General features: G+C 56.7%; 8 protein-coding genes across 8 annotated transcripts; 5 read left to right on the top strand and 3 right to left on the bottom strand.

Annotated features, from left to right (window-relative positions):
* Nucleotides 1-963: 963 nt before the first annotated feature.
* On the bottom strand, nucleotides 964-1,901 carry BGZ61DRAFT_457825 (uncharacterized protein). Its single transcript, XM_046246685.1, is given in 2 exon segments — nucleotides 964-1,868; nucleotides 1,880-1,901. 2 exon segments carry the CDS (start codon nucleotides 1,885-1,887, stop codon nucleotides 1,334-1,336), a joined length of 543 nt encoding a protein of 180 aa, XP_046100517.1. The 5' UTR covers nucleotides 1,888-1,901; the 3' UTR covers nucleotides 964-1,333.
* A 642-nt stretch (nucleotides 1,902-2,543) lies between these two features.
* On the top strand, nucleotides 2,544-3,405 carry BGZ61DRAFT_552642 (uncharacterized protein; the record flags this gene model as incomplete). The annotated part of the gene is made up of 2 exons (XM_046255534.1): nucleotides 2,544-2,857; nucleotides 2,914-3,405. The coding sequence occupies 2 exons, from the start codon at nucleotides 2,544-2,546 to the stop codon at nucleotides 3,179-3,181; spliced, it is 582 nt and encodes a 193-aa protein (XP_046100516.1). The 3' UTR covers nucleotides 3,182-3,405.
* A 4,386-nt stretch (nucleotides 3,406-7,791) lies between these two features.
* Nucleotides 7,792-8,557, bottom strand: BGZ61DRAFT_76330 (uncharacterized protein). The gene has a single exon (XM_046257066.1). It carries the CDS (start codon nucleotides 8,415-8,417, stop codon nucleotides 7,902-7,904), a length of 516 nt encoding a protein of 171 aa, XP_046100515.1. The 5' UTR covers nucleotides 8,418-8,557; the 3' UTR covers nucleotides 7,792-7,901.
* A 2,199-nt stretch (nucleotides 8,558-10,756) lies between these two features.
* Nucleotides 10,757-12,272, top strand: BGZ61DRAFT_457815 (uncharacterized protein). The gene has a single exon (XM_046246684.1). The coding sequence runs from the start codon at nucleotides 10,831-10,833 to the stop codon at nucleotides 11,338-11,340; it is 510 nt and encodes a 169-aa protein (XP_046100514.1). The 5' UTR covers nucleotides 10,757-10,830; the 3' UTR covers nucleotides 11,341-12,272.
* Nucleotides 12,273-12,701: 429 nt separating this feature from the next.
* Nucleotides 12,702-13,432, bottom strand: BGZ61DRAFT_520725 (uncharacterized protein; the record flags this gene model as incomplete). Its single annotated transcript, XM_046252460.1, has 3 exons — nucleotides 13,031-13,432; nucleotides 12,881-12,969; nucleotides 12,702-12,815 (listed from the first exon to the last, which is right to left on the bottom strand). The coding sequence occupies exons 1-3, from the start codon at nucleotides 13,344-13,346 to the stop codon at nucleotides 12,702-12,704; spliced, it is 519 nt and encodes a 172-aa protein (XP_046100513.1). The 5' UTR covers nucleotides 13,347-13,432.
* Nucleotides 13,433-13,460: 28 nt separating this feature from the next.
* Nucleotides 13,461-14,357, top strand: BGZ61DRAFT_76312 (uncharacterized protein). Its single transcript, XM_046257065.1, has one exon. It carries the CDS (start codon nucleotides 13,675-13,677, stop codon nucleotides 14,122-14,124), a length of 450 nt encoding a protein of 149 aa, XP_046100512.1. The 5' UTR covers nucleotides 13,461-13,674; the 3' UTR covers nucleotides 14,125-14,357.
* BGZ61DRAFT_76308 (uncharacterized protein) lies at nucleotides 14,219-14,782 on the top strand. Its single transcript, XM_046257064.1, has one exon. The coding sequence runs from the start codon at nucleotides 14,312-14,314 to the stop codon at nucleotides 14,597-14,599; it is 288 nt and encodes a 95-aa protein (XP_046100511.1). The 5' UTR covers nucleotides 14,219-14,311; the 3' UTR covers nucleotides 14,600-14,782.
* BGZ61DRAFT_360162 (S-adenosyl-L-methionine-dependent methyltransferase) lies at nucleotides 14,677-15,771 on the top strand (the record flags this gene model as incomplete). The annotated part of the gene is made up of 4 exons (XM_046241143.1): nucleotides 14,677-14,714; nucleotides 14,895-15,039; nucleotides 15,104-15,190; nucleotides 15,268-15,771. The coding sequence occupies 4 exons, from the start codon at nucleotides 14,677-14,679 to the stop codon at nucleotides 15,769-15,771; spliced, it is 774 nt and encodes a 257-aa protein (XP_046100510.1).
* Nucleotides 15,772-16,016: the final 245 nt, after the last annotated feature.

The raw sequence follows: 16,016 nt of genomic DNA, 5'->3' as shown, positions 1-16,016 counted from the left end.
AGGAGGCTGTCGCCCCTTCTTTTCGCCTGGACGATTCACCCGACCTGGCTGGTGGCTCTAGCACTCTGTGCTCCAGGCGCGCGCGCGTTGCCGTGTGCGCAGTCTCAACAAAGGCAGAGACGATAAACAAAACGAGGCGATGCAAGGCGACGGCGCAATGCTTGCCAAGCGAGGGAAACTGCCTGTACAAGAACCGTGTTAGACTTTTCTGCTAGCTGGAATGTCTGTCGACCACAACTCAACGAGAACGGCGCCTCCCTCGCGTCTGTCTGTCAGGGCTGTCTTCTTTCCCTCTTGTCTCGAACCGCCCATGGCCTGTCGCTATTAGCCGATCACTGATCGCTAGCTGGCGACTCGGTCCGGGGCTCAAAGGGCATGACGACGACATTGTTGGTTGTTGGTCGTTGGTTGTTGGTTCACTCATTCACATTCCCTCTCGCACAGGAAGCCGACACGCTTCGAGGTCTTGGAGCCGAGAAGCGACAGCAAGCCCGCCCTGTCGAGACAGGGTATGACAAACTCAGCAGGGTCGGCCGGACTGGTGGACAAATGGGTGGACAAACGGGTGGACAAACGGGTAGACAGACAGTCAGGTAGCCAGACAGAGAGACAAGCAGGCAGGTAGTCGGACAGGCAGACAGACAGACAGACGGACAGACGAACAAGTAGACGTAGAGACAGGACACAAAATCTGGCATATACAGCAACAGTTTTTTTTGGTTTTGGTGGGCATTGAAGGACAAAGTGCGGTAGGTTTGCCCACCGTCCACGGTCCCCCACCCACCGGCCGTTCGCCGTTCGCCGTTCGCCGTCGTCTTCAGCACGCGCTTGGCAAGGCCCAATCGTCGACATCTAGGCGTTGTTTGGGGCATCAAGAGGCATCAATAAAGAGCAAAACGTACCTGGGCAGCAGGAGGACTGGGTTGGCCTTCAGAGGGGAGGAGGGGAGGAAGAGAAGGAGAGAGAGAGAGAGAGAGAGAGAGAGAGGCAGGCGAAGGCAGCGGAACGTGAGAGGGGAGGGGTGTGTGTGAGAGAGTGTGAGTGCGGGCAGTAGTAAGTGTGTGACTGTTGTTGGTTGTGTCGAGGTTTGTCGTGCGTCGGTCCCAGTAGAATGGGAGAGGTATGCCAAGGTCAGGTCAGGTCAGGCCGGGGGTGCGCCAGGTGCTGGGCCAGGCTGTCGGTTGTGGGTTGAGGCAGATGTCGCGCCCAGCAGGATTGATGTGGCACCGGGGCGTAGCGGCGGCGCTGTAGCGGGTGTGGTTAATGTAAAGAGTACCTAGAAGAGTACCTGGAAGAGTACCCAGCAGAGTACCTAGCCCAAGTGCAGCTGCAGTCATGTACGAACCAGGCACTGGAGCGGGCGCCGGCGGTGGGCGGCGCCTTTGAGACGGTGGAGTCGAGTGTCGCTGGGGGACGCAAGACGGTACCTACCTACCGACCTACTGTACTGGATGATGCAGTACGGGACAGTACCTAGGTAGAGGACGGGACAGTACAGTACAGGACAGGTCCGAAGAAAAACCTGGGCGGCAAGGCTGCTGGGCCGTCGACAGGGATGGGAGAGGGGCAGATGGTGAGTGACGTAGGTGACGGAGGGAAAGGACGAGACAACAAGAGAGAGAGCCGAGAATGAGAGAAAGAGGGAACAGATACCGACACTGACCGACCGAGGCCAGCTGGAGATGGATGGACGTGCTTGGGATTGTGTCGGTGCGTCGAGGGTCGAGGGGGATAGCCCTCTAAAACACGCGCCGGGCCCGCTAAACGAGGGAGGGTGAGTGAAGTGAAGGCGATTGGAGGGGGTGTTCGACCGGGTACAGTGCGACCGCGTTGCCAAAGCGTGCGGTGCGTGTGCGGTGCGTGTGCGGTGCGTGTGCGGGTGAGCATGTGCTGAAAGCGTGAGGGATTGATGGGATGGAGGGAGGGGAGGGATGGGATGGGATGGATGGGATGGGATGGATGGGCGAATAGATGGATGAATGGAGGGGATGGATGGCAACAAGAAACGCAGCCGCCTGTCCACCAGCCGGGCTGGGGCTCATGCTCGAGGTATCGAGGTGTCGAGGTGTCCACACAGGCGCACAGGCAAAGATTCTCATGTTGGGTTAGAGTCGAGGCTGGGCGTGTCACGATGTTGGCACCCTTTGAAGGTCCGCAATATGAGGTAGCTCCGGCACGCGTCTTCTTGGAGCCAGAAGCCAGTAACCAGTAACAAAGCCATTGGTACCTCCCACGCAGGTAGCTGCCTCACTAAAAAGTGAAATTGATTGGGGACCGAGCGTGCATCCCGTCAAGGTGGTAATAGGGCAGCAGTCGGTACACGGTGGCCTCCTCGTCCTTCTTTTCCTTTGGTTTGCTTTAGAACCGCGGGGCAGCGCAGAGAGGTTGAAGCACATGCACACGCACACAGAAGCACAAGCAGAGGCAAAGGCAAAGGCAAAAAGGCAAATGGATGGATGGATGAGAATAAGCCATCGACTTGCAAGTGGGGATTTGCCAATCAGCACCTGGTCGGGCGCTGCTGGGGCGCTGCTGGGGCCATCATGCTGGGGCGCTCTTCTGCTGGGGTTCCTCACTGCTGGGGCCTCTTCAACTTGGTGCCAGTCCCGGTTGGCCGTCGTGGGTCTTGGGGTCTTGGGGACCTGGGTCTCCTCTTTCTGGGTCTCCAAGGGGTGGGTGGCCTGGAGGGCTCGCTCGGTCGACGCTGCGTGGTCTGGGGTCCCGCGCTTGTTCCCGACGGCGGGTTGCAGAGGCGGCCGCAGGATGCACGACCATTGTGTGGATGGGTGTGGGCGGGTGTGGGCGTGGGTGTGCCACGCTTGCAAGGGTGTCTCTTTGCGTGGGAGTGCCCGGGTGTGTGGGTGTGGCTCTGCGCCATCCCTGGGAGTGTCCCTATACACGCTCGTCACACAGTCTGCGTGTCTGGCGTCTGGGTTGGGTGTTGAAAGAGGCGGCGGCGAACCAGCTGGGCGTGCATCTCGCCGTGGACCGCTGGACCTACGGAGTCGGCGCGGTGGAGTTTTTGACAAGACGGAACCAGCTAGCGCATCGCTCGCCGGTCTGCGCTGCTGTCATTCATGCAGCTGGTTCTCGACCGCCCCCCGGCCGCTTCTCTGCCACCTTTTCGACACTCCTCCGCCTGGGTGGTCTTCGATCTTGGGTCTTGGATCTTGAGTCTTGAGTCTTGGATCTGGGAGTTGACCTGGTATGATTAGTCCAATGGCGGCGGATACTGGGTCCTTTGTGCTTTGTCGCTGAGATTACCGCAGCAGTCAATGCCAGTGTCCATGTCGGAGTCATGCCAGCCTGCCCTCGCGACTCCGTTCAATCCCAAATCCAAATAGGCATGCAGCACAATCCACGTCCTCTTATCTCATGTTTTCAACCCAGAGCTTCCTCTTCTGCGCAAGGGATTGCTGTCTGCAGTAGCGGTACCAGTTGCAGCTGCAGTTGGTTTCTCGACGTGTAAAACTCAGTTACACTGACCAAACAAGAAATGTGCTTCACGTCTCAATTCCAGGTTTTACATCCACCCCAGTCGAGTTGAGACAGCTTCCTGGTCCCGAGATCAATCCTAGGACATCCACACACGGTCTGGGTTTCTACCCAGTCCGTGGGCTGTCGCAATTGTTTGCTTTGGTGGGGGCTCGACCTGGTTGAGCAAAAAACAAACCAGGTGGATGGGGATGCTAGGTGGTGGCTGTACATTGACCGGGTTTTCAATTGTCAATGCTCTTATCCGGGGGAGAGGGGATAACAGTGTGTGTTATACATCGGTGAGCGGTTCAATTGCCTCTGGAACACACCGACATCAACACCGCCATTGACTAGATCCTGCATGCGCTAGAGCGCCAACAATCGACTTATTTTCAAGGCTCACCCATTCAGAGTGCCAAAAAAAAAAAAAAAAATTGCAATGATTCGATAGCAATCACAGTGATGTCGTTCAAAAGGGCTCGGTCGGCTCGAAATCCCCTCGATCGGGACACCGGGGCTTTAGAATGGTTCAATGGCCTTGGCCTGGCCGCTTGTACGGTGCTGGCAACCAGGAACGGACCGGTACATGAGCTGGGGCCCGTCTGTGACGCCTCTCTCCAGGAGGTGCCAGCATTGGAGGCGACCGGAGCCACTGCCGTCCTGCGACTGAGCCATGGGAGCCGCTAGAGTCCGCTACTGCTGCCCTTGCCAGCGGGTACGGTACCTCAGTAGTACCTTACGGCCGAGTGCTTGGGACTGACGGGAAATCGTTGGAGTTGCGGATTCTGCAGTTGAGTAAGCGGTGACGTGCAATGCCTTTCAGACTCAACGCTGGTACAAGTCGAGTACAGTACGTACCCCAAAGCACCCTAACGAGACGGGACCCCGCGACCAAGTGACGTGCCGCCCTCGTACAGTAGTGCGTGGCAGCAGCGCGCGCGCACGGCAGGAAGCAGGCATACAAGGCAACGCCGTACAGGATGTCCAAGAGTTTTGAGCCAAGGCACTGACGCAGTTGGTGAGGTCCGTGAGGCACAGCCGGGTCGGCATGTCGGGCAATCGAAGGATGAGGCATGCTCGGGCAGAGGCGGTAGGGGGCCGTTGCAAGTCGTCTGCTTGCTCACCGCCCGCGAAAGGGGGGAAAGGCATCACCGTTTACCAGGAGGATGGCCGGAATGGCTTGGGATAGGCTCGAAAGTGCGGGAGTACGCGTTGGTCGATGTTGGATGGGTATCGACTTGCTTCGTCCTGCCGCTGCGTTGTATCGGTTTCGTTGTGGGTGGTGAAGCTACACGCCTTTTCATCCCGTCCATCCATCTCCAAATCACACGTCTTCCTCTTTGTCGACATCATCATGCTCCTCTGTTTTGCGCTATCCCATGTCACCCATGCGCTGTTGCAGTTGCTCGCTCCCTCCCTCGCGGTGCACTCCCTCCGCCTATCACACGGCCTCCCCAATTCACTCCCAGCGGTCAAAGACCGAGGCTGTGGCCAGAAAGACACAGGGGAAGCATTGCCCCCGTACGAGTCATTGATCAAAGCCTCTCGGCCAAATCAATTCCAACTTGCCCGTTCGTAGTTGTTGCGAATGATGCCCACCGCCCACCTCTCTGATAACCTGGATGCACCCACACCCGCCAGTTCCGGCGCCACATCCCTCTTCAAGGCCCAGGACGCCCATTTGCGGAAGGCCATCTGCTTGCCAGTCATGTCTCGTTCCCATGGCTCGCCTCCGCTAGGATCATGCTGCGGATTTCGGGAATCTGACAGGTCAGCCGTCCCTCGTGGGTTGGTCACCGTCTGTGGGGCTTCCATCCGTGTTCTCCCCTTGCCTTACTTCCGTGCTCGGAATGGGGTGTCTTCTGCTTGGCCCTCTTTTGCCCCTACCCGCGCATCACTTGCATCCCGTGCAGTACCGTGCCAGCCAGTACCTCATTGATGAAATTTGTGTAGCATCATCGCCGTCGACCACTTTTACCCTTCGATCGCGGCTTGAAGGTTGCATGGAAAAGTGAAGCGCGAACCCCAACTTTGACCCTTCTGCCCCATCACATCTCAGTTATCCCCCTCCGCCTTCCACAGACCCAGTTGCAGCCCTTTGAGACAAGGATCATGGGCCACGACCCGAGCTTTCGGTGTACCGACCGGCCCTAGTCGATATTGCATTTTGTTGTCCCGGCGTTCTGTTTCATGTTGTCAGTCAGACTACATGAAAAGCGACATATGAGATACTCGAACGTAATGTTGAGAGGCCTTCTGCGAAGGCCCGCGCTAGTTCAGAGCGAACTTAATATTGAATTATAAATTTGTTTATCCATGGAGAAGTGAGTGGATCTGCAATATGTTCATCTTGGTATCGTCATTGCTAAAATCGACTCGTTGCATCGAAACCTCACGTTCTGTTCCTACCCTGCACCACCAGCTGGGCTGCGGTGGCAATATACCCAGTCTTCGTCTGCATGCCTAGGCCGATGATGATGCGGTAGATTGCAGAAACCCTGGCCGCTGCGGTCTGATGGCCAGTATTTTGTGAGTACAATGATCTGTCAACATAAATACTCTCCCCTGGTCAATGGGGGAGTGCCTGCACTTTTCCCTGTGAAGCGTAAGGCAGCACAAATGCGGCATGCAGGCTCAGGCAACAACATTCTTACTGACCTCATGTTGTGCCATGCAGGCTCGTCTGCATTAACAAGCTGCTTGATGCGAGCAACGTATGACTGGGCGAGCATGGCGTATCAAGTTGTCGTGAGGATGGTAATGAGGAATGAGATGACAGACCCCAGCTGGAATGAGCCCCCACAGGCCAGGCCCCCCATGGTGGCATCTCCCGTATGCATTGCGGTTCAACCCGCAACTCTCGAGATAGCGCCGGGTCTGATGGCCAAACTCGACTGTGAACCCCCGTCTGCCCCCGCCACCCACGAGGTACAGAGCATGAAGTACTGGCCCAGGTACCAGCCCACTCCGTCATTGCCACATTGAACCTCTTGCACCATGGGGTTGCTTGCACCTTCAGCTGGCGTCACCCTTGGGGCAAGGTCCAAATGAAAGAGCGCCCACACAAGCCATGAACCGTGTGTACTTCGGATTCAATTCCGTCATTCGCCCCCGATGCTTGGTTGGCCTAGGTTCGTAGGCTTGTGATGACCGGCCAGTCACCAGCTCCCTTGGCCACAGTACTTCGTACTCGTCCGGGTTAACCCAACAGAACGGGTGCGCCGCGCTTTAGATCGGGCTATTTTTTTCCCAGGCCCATCATCCATGGCACCCTCGTGGAGGTCGGTGCTTGGGGCGTCCGATGACTGATCTGCCCGCCCACCATCTTTTCACCCCTCTGGGACTGGCTGATTGAAGGTAAGTCCTCCAATCCCCATCACGATGCAACCCCTCCCCCATGACCGAGTTTCCTCACCAGAGAACGAGGGACAGTATAGAAGCACTTGATTGGCTTGTTGGTTCGTCCTCGTTTCTCTCAAGGTCTTGGGGACAGCCGGGGGGTCGGCGATTCCTCTTTCCCATCAGATCTCTTTGCGCGCTTGAATTGTGCCCCGCATGGAATGTCGGGCGCTATCGCGACGCAGCCCACCGTCACTGATCGATTCGAGACCGGGTGTGGGTGTCAGCATCAGGCTATTCTAGATGACCACGAAGCGGGATGGCGCTGCGTCGTCTTGACGAGAGCCTGGTGATCGACATGAGATGCGTCGATGTACCGGTATTGGATAGTGAGGCTGTAATCCGCAGCGAGCTGCGGGCCTCACACAGCCCTAATATTTCCTTCAAAGAACCACCGTCGTAGCATTTTACCCACACCGTCTTGACAGCCTCCGCGGCGGCGCCCACCATCGCGTCATCGTCACGAGATGACGATTGGCCGTCTTGGCCTGCATCCCGATCGCGGAGCTGACCGAGCTGCCAGTTAATGCTATAGGATTTAATACTGTGCTCGTCAGCAAACAGTGGACCAGTTGGTCACGTCCACTGCGGTGTCCGGGGTTGGCCGTGGTCAAATGGTCATGCACCAACCTAATGGATGCCGGATCGTTGTGCGTGCCGTAACCCGTTGTGTGTCATGAACCTTCATGTGGAGCGTAGCTCCCGATTCTCTGGGAAGCGAAAAAAAAACTTGGCCGCTACCACCACTGGGCCCTGGCCCAGCGACTATCGACTGCCAATCACCTGTCAGATGTGCTTCTCTCATCCCTAGTCAAGTCGGTGGTGCGGGAGGGGCTGCCTTTGGTGTGCTCGGCGGTGTTGAGCAATGAGAGATGGTTCCAGGGGGGGGTGTCTGAGACCTGGCGGAGCCCCAACGACCGCTAGCCAGCTGAAAGAGGTGGATGGTCACCGCTCATCTTCCACGAGACATGAGGAGAGGCAGTGCGCGGAGTTGGTCCAAAAAAAAAGGGAATGTGTTTGCTTCTTTACTTTCTTTTGTCACCGACCCACCATAGTGTGCTGTGAGATACCGGTACCCAGTACTCCGCGCAGTCGACGGATCTGATTGCGTCAGAACGGTCACCAACTTTGGTCCAGGCCCCAATGACTTGGCTAGACTCAACCGGGATGATCTTTGTGGGACAAGGGTGCGAGCACACCTGGACCACCCGCAATAAGGCTCCTCCCGTCCCTACCGCGTACTTCCACGGCGCATATCCGCGCCTCCATGCCGCCCTGGTGACCCATTTGAGCAGTGCCAACAGTCCATGCAGATGTAGACGCTTTTCTTGAATATGCAGCATCAAGCTGGCAAGCTTGTATCTATGTCCAATGGCGACAGCTTCATCAATGTGGTGCGGTGCTCTCCTTGGGGGCTGGAGACGCGACATCAGCATCCCTTCCTGTTGTCCACCTGCGAACTGCACATCGCGTGAATGGGAGCAGGCCCGAGTGCCGGTAGCCCTTTCCGTGCCTCCATATGCATGTGTGCATGTCGGCATCTTGACTGGTGGCCTTGGCTGCAATTGCAAACAACGAAGTGGGACAAGCCGAGTCCAATGCGACTGTGAAACATGATGCGTCGCCGTGATTCGTACCGGGTAAAGACTACTGCAATACCATCTTGTTGGGAGGCTGTGATTCTGTGTCTAGCCCGCTACAACTCAGGTGTGGACCTAGGCGGTTGATTGATTGAGAGGGATCGATGTTTGGTTCATTGACCTGCAGTGCGCCTGATTTCTGCGCCTTGACGAATTGGTGATGCATCCAAAGTAAGGCTCGCTTACGTCCAAGCCTCATCGAGGGGAAACCAAGAGCACACTGCATGGAAGAGCCGGGCCTGATCCTTGTTGGAGATTGAAAACCATGCACCCTTTCTGGCCAGACGTCGTTTTGGTGGCGGCCTGGGTCTGATGGGACCCGCCACTTTGAGATGCGCATCGGGCCGCAAGTGCTGATCCGTCCGAGCACTGGGGAAAGGGTTTAAACCGTTCGAACGGGATCCTTCGGGCGACCGCGTCATGCCCACTTCACGTGGGAGGGAGCCTGACTACTCAGGGTGTTGCTGAGTGATTGCATATTAGCTCTGGTTGGTTGCAGCCCTTCATCCACGTAGACAAGGATCAACAGCTGCACGCTATCGGCCCCCCATCCCCCCATGTCGTGGAGAAAGGAAGATACTCTGACCGGAGCTCGCATCTTGTGCTAAAGCCTTTATTCCGTCTCTGTGCGGCCTTTCCTGGGTTGCTTGCGGCCCCAGAGGGTTTGAGACGGTACAGCTCATCTGCAGTAACCTTGGTAAGGCTGGGCGGAGATTGGCTACAGGCGCGGCCCAGCTCTCAATGAGAAAGCCCCATGATCATTGTCCTGCAGCCTCATTTCTAGTCGGGGTAAAAGCCGCAGAAGCGGGATGTCACCCATAGAGGCTGCAGATCCGTACCGATATCAAAGGTACCTGAACCTGTCTCAGCGTTGTTGACCGGAGTTGGCCGCAGATTGTGGCTCACACTTGCAGCAAAGGATGCAGAAGCGGGCCGTTTAGTAGTGTCTCTCACCAGCTGGGCTGAGTGTTGCTTTTTGATCGTCTCTGAAGGTGGAGTCGGTCGGTAATTATATTTGCTTTTGTGTAAGCCGAGGCTCGTCGTGAACAATGTTATGTAGGCCCATGGAGAAGTGAGGAGTGATCCCCGACACTAGAGCGGGACGACTCCTCGATTACCGTAGCCGGACGTCGGCTTTGGAGACGATGGGTAAATATTGAAAACGACATGAGCGTGCATACGTTTAAGTGGAAATGCTAGTCATGAGATATGAGATATGAGAGACGAGAGACGAGAGAAGTGGCATTGGGCGGATGGAGATGCAAAACCGCGGGAGCGATCGTTTCACCCGACACGTCCAAAATCAATCCGGGAGCAAGAAACTCTTAGAAAGAGTATTAAAAAGCTTTGGATGCGTGAGGCAAAGTTGGATACCGAAAAGTTGCAGTAGCTCTGCTTGCAGTATCCGCACACGCACGCACACACAAGGGTGAGGGCCCAACTGCTGTCAAATAAAGTGGTTAATTACTGGGTCTAACAGGCTTGATGGCGGCGGCCAAGGGAACAGACCAACTTATCAGGGTGGACATAGCTGGTGGGGGAGAAAAGAGACGACGCCGCTTGTGTAGAGTATCGATATTGAACACCAGGGACCCCGGACGGCATCCTGGCATATTCGAGGTGGCAGTTGAGCTGGTGGCATACTCCCAACCGATGACCCGGTGGCCTGGGCGAACCAACAAATATTGAATAATGGTTTCAATAGATCTGGTCGATGCCTGATCTCGATCGCTGGGATCAGAGGCTACATGTCTCCAGTCCTCTACAGCTGAACGTCAGCGACCAGCGTGTCTTTGATCTATCAAGGGACCATTCTGCCGCAAACCGTCACCAGAAACACAGGAGAGATCCAGAAGGAAACCACGAGTGTAGACGAGTTGGTGCAATCCCCATGTTGAGACAGGCCAGTGGGTATCGGGGATGGTCATTTACCTTGGAACGCCACCCGGGCGGTCGAATTGGCATTCCAACAGCGGATTCACATGACCTTTGGCACCTGCAGGGGAAGGGCCGAGACGGCTCGGGAGACGGAGAACCTAGCAATGTGGACGAGACCGGGACCAAGGCGGGCCTGTTCAGGCGTGAGCCGTCGTTGTCGACGGCGAGGCGCGCGGCGGGACGAGTATTATTGGCATGGGTGTGACTGGGTGGTTGGAAGTAGGGCGGAGATTTCATCACCGTTTGGATGCTTGGATGGCAGGGAAGCTTCCTCTGTGCCTTCCAGATGGGAGACTAATGACGACGGATCGGTGGGGAGTTGGCAGGCACGGCACACCATACCGGCGCGATCAGTAGCGGTAATTGGTCTGGAGCCATGGAGGAGCTACGGAAGTGTTCCTGCCTGGCCAGTGGCGATCGGGGCGCGGCCGGGGTAGCCAGTGCGCATTGCACCTACCCGACCTTTGGAGACCGCTTTGATTTTCATCCCTCAAACTGCCACCTTGTCGCTTGCCCAAGCTATGCACTAGAATCGCTCCTGCACCAATGCACCTCTCCGCTGAGCCATGGACGCCTCAGGCCCACGCATCTGTCCTTTCCACCCTTCCACCACTACCTCCAGATACGAACAATCCACCCTAGACACCAACTCCGAAACGCACTCTGGTGGTGTCGCTGGTTGTTTAAACCCGGTTCCATCCCATCCTCGTCAATGGCGTTGGCTTCTTTGCCCTTTTTCCATCCTTCTTTTTTGCACTCCCCATGCAATTTAAAATCGGCCGACCATCAGCGATCGCCGGGGGCTAGTCCATACCCCCATGCTGCGGCTTGGAACGAGAGATTTGAAAACGGCCCGGCCCATGGAATTCCGCCCAATCCCTGCTAATTATGAGAGAGACACCACTAGCCACGACCCGCACCTCGTCCCCAGGGATTGCGGATGGAACCTGAGATTCCATCACTCGCCGCCCGAGACATTGCGCTCTGACACAGGGTTGGGTTTGGCGGGGGGTGGATCAAGAGGAACGGATAAACGAGCGGCCATTGCAAGCCTCCAGGTCCAACAGAATTAGAAACACGACCCAGGATGTGCTGTGTGGCAAAAGCAACGGGTGCTGTGTACGCCAAAGACACCCATGCTCTCTGGCGCAAGGAGGGAAGGTGGCTGCGGACGACGACCAACACATCCTTGGCGTCAGAAACGACAAACATGCCAGCAGCTAGCAGTCACTAACGGAGGCCCTGAGAAGATTGAAAGACATTCAACGCGCTGGCAGGGTTGCTTCCGACACGACCATCTCAACCAACATAGTTGGGCTCGGTGCTAGGCTTGGGCACATTTGCCAATCGACCGCCACATACGATATCGTGGGACAAGGCAGAGGGGCTCTGCAGACTGGGTACTGGGTACGCAGCCTCAGCTCACACCGACACTTTTTGCCTCCGCCAAGTTGGACGCTATGCCGACCCGAGACCTCGGGGCTGGCTCCAGAGTTGGCGCCATGCTGAACCAAACCGGCCACGCTTCATTGTGACAGTCTCGACCAGACGCCCTTGATTGGGCTGCCCCAGACAAGGCCCGGTCCGCCAATCGCACACGTCCGCTTTCGATCACGTGAACAGACTCTCATGCGGAAGATCCATGCAAGTCGGGTAGGCTGCATCTGTCCCGCGACGGGCCCGATTTTCTCGGGTGCCATGGGCTTTTGGACAGGCCGTCATCCCCAATGAGCCACGGGACGCCATCACGGACCTCCTGTACTTGGCGACTCCCAAGCCCAGCTCAGCCCTCTCGTACCGGGCCGGGGATCGATGGACACCGAGACAGTAACAAGAGAGGACAAGATAGCCCCCTGGGCCCGGTCTCAGTCGTCTCATTCCCGTTGTGATGTCGAGTATCGGAACAATATAGACTTGGAGTCTTCGGGAAAGGAAACATGAAAAGGGGCAATGCTTGCAGGACAAGAAACGCCCTGGCTTTGAAGGGGGCCTGCCACGTCGCAATTTCACGGGGTGGCGCGGCCGTCCCCTTCGCGCCATCCCCGGCTGCATGTCATCCTGGGCCGCAAACCATGTACGACCGGAGTGACTTCCCGGTACAGTGTGAGCAATCAAACGCGCACCCCATGTTTGCCGTCCGGACGAGCAACTCTCTCTGAGATCAGCCGCCCGCTTCATGTAGCTGACACCTCACATTGGCGGGGGTTGCAGAGCATCCGAACAGGCCTCCCCGCTTTCATGTTCAGCCTATGCCGGTGCGGCTCCCTGCGGCCCAACAACAAAGGGCAGCGTGGTCAGCAAAGCGTCGAGGAACCAATTGCTTCGATGGCCCCCAAAGCCCTTCAACCCAATTTCCAACGACTGCAGGGAGGGAGAGCAAAGGTTGGCACATCGAAGGGAGGACGACACTGATGCAATCTTAGTACCACGAGACCTAGTGTGCATGCACGGCGGCCTGCAGGCTGAGTAGTGCGGCGCGGTCCTGGCGTGTTGTCAATGTTGACGACTGGGGTCCCTGTAACAATTGGCACTCATTGTCACTCTGGGGCCGCGCGCGCGCGCGCAACCATGCCTACTACGTGGTAGGCTAGTGATCCCTCTTGCACTCGGCCTAGCGACCGCCACTCCGTGAGATGCTGGCTGAGCTCCGGCTGCACCATGTCGCCCTAGAGGCTCTCCTCCCATACTCCGCGTTGCGGGTCTCTGCCGAGGTGCAAGGGTTTCCGCAATAGCGACAAAATCCCACGCCGGCGCTCGGCCTGAGAACGGCATTTCTGGAGAGAATTCGGCGTCGCCACGGCCGTCCTCGGGCTGGTGATGGACCTCGTCCGGGGGAATCACTCTGCCGTCGTCTCCGGGCATGGTGGCGGAGGCTGGACGAAAGGATGGCATCGTCTTGCTACTGCACGAAGCAATCAGCGGTGAGCGGGGGCGACCATTTGCTCGTCTGCATCCCGCTTGTAGCCCTTCTCGCACACAGACATTGCCTTTTCCACTGGGTTGCGTCTCGGCCGCTGATATGCTCCCTTTGGGGTAGAAGACGCCCCTGCCGTTGTGCGACGGGGTCGCAAGAGTGCAACTCCCCCTTGGCCATGGGGACGCTGGGACACTGGGACATTGGGACGCTGGGACGCTGGGACGCTGGGACGCTGGAACGCTGGAACGCCAGGACGCTGCATACTTGGACACAGCCCAGCTTCAGCAAACACGATCCCAACCAATGTTTCTTTCAGCAATGAGCTCGGCATGGCCCTTGGGGGTTGGCGCAGAGAGTCCCGCTACGAGCTTGGGCATTCCCCTGCTTCGGGGGTACTTCTGGAGTGTTGGTGTGCAGGTTTTTTCCTTTGTGTTATTCCTCGCTCCCTTGCAGGCGAGGAGATCAGCACCGTGTGTGGGTGGTGATCCCCACCCTTCACTTCTGGCTTCGTGCATGTATGTCACAGACAGGATGGCATCTCGTACCACTGCCGTTGGGCGCTTGCATGGGCCACGGGCTCGGGCTCGGGCAGGGCCACTGGGCTGCCATGCACAACTCGCGGCTTGCGGACCGGTGCGCTCGTGCAGGCGCAGGATCACCCGTGATCGGCCCCTGTGCTCGGTTACGGTGACGGAGGTACGTGCGCATCAGGTCGACTCGCCCATGTCACCATGTCACCGAGCGCACACCTGAGGGCGTTGTGCGTATCGAAGCTGGCCACGTCTGCCCTCACGGCTGCAACCGCTTCCTGCAAAGCTGCTGCACCCATGCCCGTCAATCACTCTTTCAACTGCGATGCCACCGCCACGCGCAGCTGCCGGTGGGCGGTCTGCCCGTGCTGTGGTTGAGTGCTGTGGTTGACGTAGTATGTCTGTGTTGGATGTATGGAGTACATCTCGTGGTGTACAGCCTGTTCTTGGGGGTTCCCAGTGCCATGCGAGTCCAGACGCCTCTCGGCGTTTACACTTTGGGGCTTTGGTGCTGTTTTGTCATGTTTCCGATGCGTGCTTTCTCAACCGCGATGTTTCCGATCCTTGAAGTTTCCGATGTCCTATGTGTCCGATGGGCTATACCGACCAGACGACATCAGAAAGTCTCCGTCGCCATGTTTATAACAGGTCCGAGATCCTGTAGACGGACAAAACTTTCATCAGCCACATGGACTTGACTGGAATACTATTTGTTCTCATTGTAGTGCTGTGCAGCCAGATATTTCAGACCTTTCGACTATCTCGATTGCCCATCATGACGGACATCCTATCCAAGAATCAGGCGCATTTCAAGTGAGTCTCGATTGGCTGGCACGCCACATCTGCACCGCACGAGCTTGGCCATTCCGTTTTCAGTCACTGGGATGGTCTCTCCGTGGCGGTCGACGGGATCAGCAGGATCCGACACGTCACACCAGCCACGTCTCCCGCACTGCTTTCTGGGGTTACCGGACTGACATTGTGCAATCACAGTGAAATCGCCGGCAAGTACGACCAACAGAATGCCGCTGCGATTGTGCAGCTCGAGCGCCTTATTCAAGCCAAGTTGGACTTTATTGGTGTGAAGCAAGACTCCCGATTCCTTGATTATGCGTGTGGCACGGGGATGCTTTCGAGAGTCAGTCATCTGGGAACGAGCAAGTTTGATGAAAAGTGTAGATTGCTAATGTTTGGGTCTGTAGGTGCTGGCCAAGACTGTGTCGGAAAGCATTGGGATTGATATAACTGAGAACATGGTTCAGGCGTACAATGCCCGAGCACGGAGCGAGGTTAGACCTCCACACCTTCATTGGCGCCTCGATGCGTTTTGGTATGAACTACCAGGTGTCTAACATGCTCATCGTAGGGTATTTCTGCCGCTAGGTCGGCTTTCGTGGGCAATCTCGCCGACCCATCTGACGCTGCCCCCTTAGCTTTCTCCGACGCCAAGTTTTTCGATTTCGACATCGCAGGCGTAGGCCTAGGCTGGCATCACTTTGACGATTGCAATTTGGCTGCCAAGCGGTTGGTCAGCCGCCTGAAGTCGGGCGGTGTCCTTTTCATCGTCGACTTCTCCGCGCATGAGATGAATGCGGAATTTGCCTCGCACCATGGCGTCACACACCATGGGTTCACCAAGGATCAGATTAAGACCATGTTCGAGGAAGCAGGAGCTGGGGGTGAGTTTGCTTTCGAGGAGTTTGCGGAGCCGATAGATTTTAAGACCATCCATGGCGAAGGGGAAGGGCATGGCCACACTCACAGTCACGGTCATGACGACCAGCATGGTGGACAGGGGCAAAGTCATAGCCATGGCCAAGGAAATGCGCATAGCAAGAAGGTCTTCATAGCTAGGGGATCTAAACTCTAGCTTAATTACTTCATAGGAGGAGAGGTAGATCTTGGGACATCATCCAGGAGCAACCTCTCATTGAACAGCATATCCAAGCATAGACAAATTGACGTTGGCAGGAAACCACCGTTAAACTCAACCCCCCCTGGCGCTGTTGAATGTCCAGAGAAACATCTCCGGTGAGAGTATACGTAGTAGCTAGATTATGGTACTCGAGGATTGACAGCCAATCTCTGGGCTCTCGATTGCGTACCTATTGAAGG

The sequence above is a fragment of the Ilyonectria robusta genome (assembly GCF_021365365.1).
Source record: "Ilyonectria robusta strain PMI_751 chromosome Unknown BGZ61scaffold_19, whole genome shotgun sequence".
In the NCBI taxonomy this organism is placed as follows: Eukaryota; Fungi; Ascomycota; class Sordariomycetes; order Hypocreales; family Nectriaceae; genus Ilyonectria; species Ilyonectria robusta.
The sequence above is the reverse complement of the archived record's forward strand: the minus strand, read 5'-3'. Positions and strand labels throughout refer to the sequence as shown.